This window comes from Arvicanthis niloticus, chromosome 8, assembly GCF_011762505.2.
Source record: "Arvicanthis niloticus isolate mArvNil1 chromosome 8, mArvNil1.pat.X, whole genome shotgun sequence".
Taxonomy (NCBI): domain Eukaryota; kingdom Metazoa; phylum Chordata; class Mammalia; order Rodentia; family Muridae; genus Arvicanthis; species Arvicanthis niloticus.
Genome location: NC_047665.1, coordinates 855,953 through 863,413, shown reverse-complemented (window position 1 = coordinate 863,413; position 7,461 = coordinate 855,953). Strand labels below are relative to the sequence as shown.

Below are 7,461 nucleotides of genomic sequence, written 5' to 3'. Positions count from 1 at the left end.
TACATACACACTGAGCTAAAATTTATTTTTAAAAGGTAAAGAAAGTTTTATACAACTTTTATAAAACAAATATTCCAGACTCAGAATTAAGCATTAAGTGTTCAATATTATAAAGCTGTTTATAACAGGAGTTTTAAGTAGTGGTAACATTTAACCCATGTAAAAATGTCAACAGAATTCAAATCATGACATGACTTGGATCCTCAATGATTCAAGTACCATGGCCTCACTCAGTAAGGGTTTGGTCAGTTTTAAGATGCATTCCTTCAGACATAGTGTCCATTCAAGTACCATGGCCTCACTCAATAAGGGTTTGGTCAGTTTTAAGATGAATTCCTTCGGACATAGTGTCCATAAGTCCTCATTTCCGCTGTCCATCAATTCACACTGTAGGATAGCTGGCCGCGGTGGCTATTCCACAGTGGTTGTTCATATCTTTGGCTATTTGGAAGTAGCCATCCATACCCCATTCACGACCCCAGCTGAAAGAGATCCAAGGAAAAATGAGAGGATTAATAGTTCATACTTAAAAACAGGAGCACACTTACCTGAGGGCTCTAAGATCTGCACATAGAATATACAGAGGCACTCATTCCTGTGGGTCTTAATCGGAAGCAGGAGGCAGACACTGCTACCTCCCTCTGTCACTCTCTTATTGAGATAGAGTGGTTCACTGAACCTGGAGCTCACAGCCCTCCAAGTGCCCAGAACTGAGGTTACAGTTGTGTTTTGAAGTACATACTTGAGTGCTATGATCCAAGCATACATAGGTTCTCATGACTGAGAGGCAAGTACCTTATCCACTGAGTCATTGAGACAGGGTTTTTTTTTTTTTTTTTTTTTTTTTGTTTTTTTTTGTTTTTTTTGAGACAGGGTTTCTCTGTGTAGCCCTGGCTGTCCTGGAACTCACTCTGTAGACCAGGCTGGCCTCAAACTCAGAAATCCACCTGCCTCTGCCTCCCAAGTGCTGGGATTAAAGGCGTGCGCCACCACCGGCCTTGAGACAGGGTTTTGCGTAGCCAAGATTAATGCCAATTCTCTAAAAGCATGACACTAAGGACTAAGGCCAGTTGGGATACAGACGTGCACCACCATGCCAGGTTGTATGTGGTGTTGGGAATTGATCCCAGAGTCTTGTGCATCATAGGCAAACACTTTGCCAACTATGCTACAGCCTTAGCTCCCTCTTTTAACTTTTAAGAGGAAAATGAAGCCAATGAGGAGCTTAACAAAACAGTATGTCTCCACATTCTGTTACGTTATCTCAAGATATTCAGTTGTGAAAACCAATCCTGACAGGCTTTAAAGATTCTGAGATCTGAGAGCAAAATGCAGATAATGCAGGGAGGCACACAGCTGTAACTTCCACTGGTTATCCCTTGTTGAAAACTAGAGAAACCAAGAAAAGCATGCTGAAATCATACAGCTTTACTGAAATTTGAGCCGAGTTTGGAAATTCACCATTACAAATATGTGTATGTCTCCTGAACAAGCTCAGTTTAGAATCTTAAATGCAAATCCCTCACTCTAAATGAGGACAGCCTCCAGGATTTTAAAACTTAAACATCTGTGGACTTGCATTTAAATACTGATTCTCCCCAATAAATTCTCTTTTCAATTAAAGTATAACATTTAGAGTCTTTTACCTGTTCTTGACAATCCAATATTTTTTCTTATTTGAATCTGTTCCTTCAAATCCATAGCCAACCAACAGAACCCCATGGTCGAGGTCCTTGCTGCTACAGTTGGGTTCATAGTAGATGCCTGGCAGAGAAATGAACATTGAGTAAGAGGTTTCAGTCATCACAGGACAGAAGCCCATTCTATCCCCCATAATCTCAAAATCCTGTAGTGTCACAGATCCCAAACTGTGTAGAAGATTTTAGTCAAAAAATAGTAGTGGCTATGCTGGTTGTGTGGTGCATCTCAGAACTCTGGAGGCAGACAGTTAGCTCTCTTTGAGTTAAAGGCCAGCCTGGTATACATAGAGAGTTCCAGGCTAGCCAAGGTGACTTAGTGAAATCTTATCACAGTATTTGAGTTTTATGCAGTCCAAGCTGCTCTCCCAACCTGCTGTGTAGCTAAAGATGGGGTGCCTCCTAAGTGTTGGGATTACAGGAATGAACACCATGCAAGGTTCATGTAGTGCCCAGATTGAACCAGGGCTTAAAGAATCCTGGAAAACACTACCAACTGAGCTACATACTCACTCCTCTCAATTAAAAAATATTCTATTGTTTTAAAGCCTATAGTGGTAGGATCCATTTTCTACCCAGATTAACAATATCCATAACTCCTGCTTCTCTTAAATCTAAAGAAAAAGTTTATGGATAGAAAAGTGCTCCCTCCCTCCCTTATACTTGAATCACATGTTCTTTAAAGCCCTAATTATAGCAATAAAAAAATCTTTTGGAAAAAGATCCAGTTGTTGGAGAAGATGTACGTAAATTATGTTCTATATAGAATAATTCGCAATATTAAAAGAAATATTTCAGATGGTGGGATGGCTCAGCAGGGAAAGGCACTTGTTAACAAGGCTCAGGGCCTAAGTTTCACTGGAACCACATACAATGGAAAGTAATGATTCCTGCAAGTTGTCCTCTAATCCCCGCCCCCCAAATGAATGCGTTACAACACTGAAAAGCAGAGGGTGCTGGAGAGTTGCCTCAGTAGTTAAGTGTATTCACTGTTATTACAGAGAATCTGAGTTTGGTTCCAGAACCGTAATAGATGGCTTACAATTGCCTTAGTCCAGCACCAGGGGATCTAATGCTTCAGGACTCCCAAGGGCATCTGCACACACCCCTCCCAACAATTAAATCACCAAAGTCGGGGAGGTGCTAATTCAGACCAGTACCTGAACTATAGAACTGGAGAGACGGATGGCTTGCATCTATGGCGACAGAGATAGGCCCCACAGTGGCCACAGCCTTCATGAGGGCTTTCTCTTGCTGAGGGATATCCACGAACCCCGTGTCATTAGCCACAGCGAACTCAGCTCTGTATTTACAAGTTCCATCCTTTGAAAGTTAAGGGAGAGACTTAATCAGAACTGTTTACCTCTTAGAACATGAGATCTAGAAACAAAAAAGTGATTTGCAGCTCACGGGGTGAGGTCAGTACTCAGAAATCTTCCCTTGGAATAGAATATTCTGTGAGTTACCCACTAAAGTATGAAACTCTGAAAACCACATCTGGTAATGTTTCCTTTTCTGAAAACAAAGCTGGAGACGAAACAAATCAATTACCTTGGCTTCATAGGGATAAGACTCCTCTGAGTCCAGACCTCCATTGTCCTTAATGTACTGGAAAGCATAATCCATCAGGCCTCCATTACAGCCCTGATTGCCTTGTTCACGAGAACAGTCCACAAGGTTCTGTTCACTCAGTGAGACCAGTTTGCCAGTCTTAAGGAACATCTGTCCTTCTAGAGAGCCTGATGCGCTAAACGCCCAACAAGAACCACACTGGCCCTGGAGAGAGGAAAAGGTTTATAAGACAAACAGCACAACAGTCTTTATATATGCATACTTTTTTGTTTGTTTGAAATAAGGTCTCTCTGTGTAGCCCTGGCTGGCCTAGAAATTGCCCTGTAGGACAGCCTTGATTCACTGTCTCTACCTCCCAAGTGATGGAATTAAAGGTGCATGCCACAGTTCCCTCTAGATATATACATACTGATATATTAAAAAAAAAAACCAGTAAACACGAATCTGGGTGGGAAATTGTATGCCCACAATCCGCTAGGGAGATTAAGGCAAGAGGATTCCAGGCTTGAGGCCGGTCTGGGCTAGTAGTATGAGACCCTCCTTCATTCACGATCTCAAAGTGTAATAGACCAAGGAGCAGACAAAACAAAACACTGTGGTCAAGGCTAAAGTACAGAGGACAGAGAGTCTTGTGGGGCCTGGCTCCTCCCAGAGGAGATACTACCAGTCAATGTCTGCGGGGGGGGGGGGGGGGGGGGTGTCATCATCTTCAGTGGTGCTGAACTCTCTCTCCCTCCCCTTGTTTCTTCCAAGTGTGGACCCCGGGGATTGAACTCGAGACTTCTCCCAGCCCTCGTACCTGATTCTTCACAGGAGTTACACAACCCTTTTCTCTCCAGTCCACACTCTTGGGGATCTGAAGCATCAGAGGTTCCTGAAAAATCTTCCCCTTCCTGTGTTTCTGGTGCCGATAGCCATTCACTACCTGCCTGAATTCCTCATTGGTCTTCCAGGGAAGGGGGAAAAAAAAAAGTAGGAAAGTGAGATAACATAGAAAGAAAACGGAGTCGAGGGCTCAGTCAGCATCACGTCCCGCTCACCATGTCACCAAAGGCGTTCATCTCCATGGTGAAGCCATGCTTCCCGCTGCTGTATTCCCCGTTGTGTAGCTGGATCATTCTCATGTTCTTCTCCCACACGGCTCTCCTCCACTCTTCCTCATTCTAGAAGCAAGGATGGAACTGGCAGTTCTCATTTTTTGTTAAAAACACAGGGGGAGCCAGATGTTGGTTGGCATAGGCTTTTAATCCCAGAGGCAGAGATAGCACTGGAGAGATGGCTGTGTTTAAGATCATTTGTGGAAGACTCAGGTTTAATTCTCAGCATCCACATATGGTACTTTCTTCTCTCTAGTTCCAGAATGTACACAATACCCAGACATAAGTGTGGTGGTATACATCACTAGGGAAATATATTATACCTCACTAAATAAATCTTAAAAAAACCAACCCATCTGACCAAGTGGACCTACTGGAAAAGGGACAGCTACACACTCTGAAAGGCATCACTCCTCCTGAAAACACACAAAGGGATGTTTATGCTCTACTCTACTCACAATGGGTGTGTGATTGGGCTATTCCTGCTAAAAGTTAGCTTCTAGAGACTACTCTCTGGCTATAAACTTCTGAGGGTTACTGAGGGGAGTTGTGGGGGGAGAAAGAGAAAAGAAAAGCCAGGTGGGTAGTGGTGGCACATGACTTTAATCCCGGCACCGAGTTCACAGACAGCCTAGTCTACAAAGCAAGTTCTAGGAAAGCCAGGGACACACAGGGAAACCCTGACTCGGGAAAAAAAAACAAAACACACACACACACACACACAAACCAACCAAGCAAACACTTCCAAGGGCAAGGAAGACCATTCTCTCTAGACAATGCAAACACTACAAACAGCGTCCTACCGTGCCATACAGTCTTCTGTGCGTGGACTTCCACTGGTGCCACTGTGTACTAAGCGTTTGATCAAATTTTGGAGTGGCTAAGGCTGTTCCCAAGCAGAGGACAACCAGGAGGAGTAAAAGAGTCATGGTTCAAATACCTAGGGAAGGAAAAGAAGAGGAAATGAAGACCTCACGAAGCCTTTTCTTTTCTTTTTTTTTTTTTTTGGGGGTGGGGGGGTTTTCGAGACAGGGTTTCTCTGTGTAGCTCTGGCTGTCCTGGAACTCACTCTGTAGACCAGGCTGGCCTCGAACTCAGAAATCCGCCTGCCTCTGCCTCCCAAGTGCTGGGATTAAAGGCGTGCGCCACCACCGCCCAGCTAGCCTTTTCTTTTATGGAGAGATTCTCATGTAGTTCAGGCTTTAAACTTTTACGATGTCCCATCTCTCAAGTGCAGGGATTATAGCCATGAGCCACAAGCCCAGCAGTAAACCAGTTCATTTAAAACCACCTTATCAGAATTGAAGCACCTTTACACGTATCAACAAATGTGAGTATGAGTGGAGAAAAACAAGACAGGAATTAATCTTTGACGGTTACTGGACTCAGCTACTGAAACGAAAACAGCCTAGTAGGCAAGTGGCATAGGGACTAGGATAAACCCTTTTCTCTTATTATAGTGCCCCGGTAGTCTTGAGTCTCTCGATAGTGTATGCCTCGGAATCTTAGGATAACTATGTCCAGGTCATTTACTGACAGTATTAGGTGACCCCAAGAGGGTTAACAAGAATACCCAGAGGGCAGGCTGCCACCACACACTTTAATGCACAGCTGCAAATCAGACCGAACTGACTTTACAGAACTGAAGCTTCAAGGCGATGCCTCCTTAGGCGATCCCGGTTCGGGTTAGGGGCCAGGCTGGGCCCGGCCGGGGGATTGGCGTCCGCTCCGCCTTAGCAGCCACCGCCCACGAGTGTTATGGCGGCACAGGGAGCCCTGGGCCCCGAGACCAACTTGAGGGGGTCCCGCTGCCCCTTCGGGTTCCGGCAGCCCGGAGTCACATGACCTGAGGACGACCCCGCTCGGTAACAAGGGCCTATCACTTCGGAGAGGCCGAGGGACACCTCCTCGAGATCCTGGCCCATCCAGGGGTCCCCAGTCCGGGTTGCAGATGCTGTGGTTCCCACACTCTAGATTCTGCTACCTGTCCTAGCTCGCGAAGCGTTTAAACCCGCGGGGGCCACTCACCTGAGGCAACCAGCTGCACACACGTCGTCTGCAAACTCGGATACCCGGAGGTCGCCGAGGTCCGAGAATCTGGAAAAGCAGCGCGGGGCTCTGGCTTTAAAGCCTCTCAGGCTGCGGCCCCGGCAAGACCCGCCCCCGCACAGTCATTGGCTGTGCCTGCCTAGGGGCGGAGCCTGCGGGACTCTGGGCGCGTGACGCCGCCGGGTCGTAACCTGTCTTGTGGTGCGAGCCGCAGGGGCGAGGCCGACTCTTCTTTGGGGGGGGGGGTCGGCGCCAGCGTGGTGCCTTAGTTCCGTAAGATAAGCCTAGGAAAACAGGCCTGCTGCGGAATTTCCACCTCAGCTCTACTTTTCCTTTTGTATTAATGTTATAGATTAAAATGTGCAGGGTGGAGAGTTGTATAGCCCGTGGTTTCTGTTTAACCCATAAACAATGCTGATCTAAGTGGAAGAAGATAGAGACAGAGACGAGGGCAGAGTCACCTCTCCAGGGTCTGGCTGAACGAGTTTCCATAGACTTTAGAGAACTCTAGAGATGGGAAAAATAAATCCAATAAGATAAGGCCATGGTTAGCACGTGGCTTCTAACGCCTCACTGCACTTATAGCTTTACCTATTCGTGAGTTGATCCTTAGGGGCCTTTCTCTCTAGTCTGGTAGAAATTATTTTCGTGGCAAGTGGTGTGTGTGTGTGTTATGAACTGTTTTCCTCAGTCTTAAAATGTTTCTTCTGGAATTTGATGAATCCTTTGGAATGAATGAATATATATATTTGTCTGAGATAGGAGTTACAGGGTTTCACTATGTAGACCAGGCTGGGTTTGAAAATCACAAGGATGCTTCTGGCTCTGCCTCTCAAAAGCTGGAATTAAAGGTGCGCACCACTGCACTACACAAAGTATCTCCGTGCTATCCACTTCAGTTTCCTCCTCCCAGATTCCCCTCACTCAAGAGGAGTAATATTTAATAGAAGGCTGTAGTTGTGTAGCTTGAAAGAGAAAAAAAAAAAAAAAGACAGGTATAGGTAAGATTTAAGGAAAATAATTAAGAAAAGTGTAACTTTTTTTTA

General features: G+C 45.4%; 1 protein-coding gene across 1 annotated transcript; it reads right to left on the bottom strand.

Moving 5' to 3' along the window:
* On the bottom strand, positions 1-6,539 carry Ctsv (cathepsin V). Its single transcript, XM_034510426.1, has 8 exons — positions 6,395-6,539; positions 5,170-5,306; positions 4,310-4,432; positions 4,069-4,215; positions 3,249-3,473; positions 2,858-3,020; positions 1,647-1,764; positions 1-482 (listed from the first exon to the last, which is right to left on the bottom strand). Exons 2-8 carry the CDS (start codon positions 5,293-5,295, stop codon positions 383-385), a joined length of 1,002 nt encoding a protein of 333 aa, XP_034366317.1. The 5' UTR covers positions 5,296-5,306; positions 6,395-6,539; the 3' UTR covers positions 1-382.
* Between the last annotated feature and the right edge of the window lie 922 nt (positions 6,540-7,461).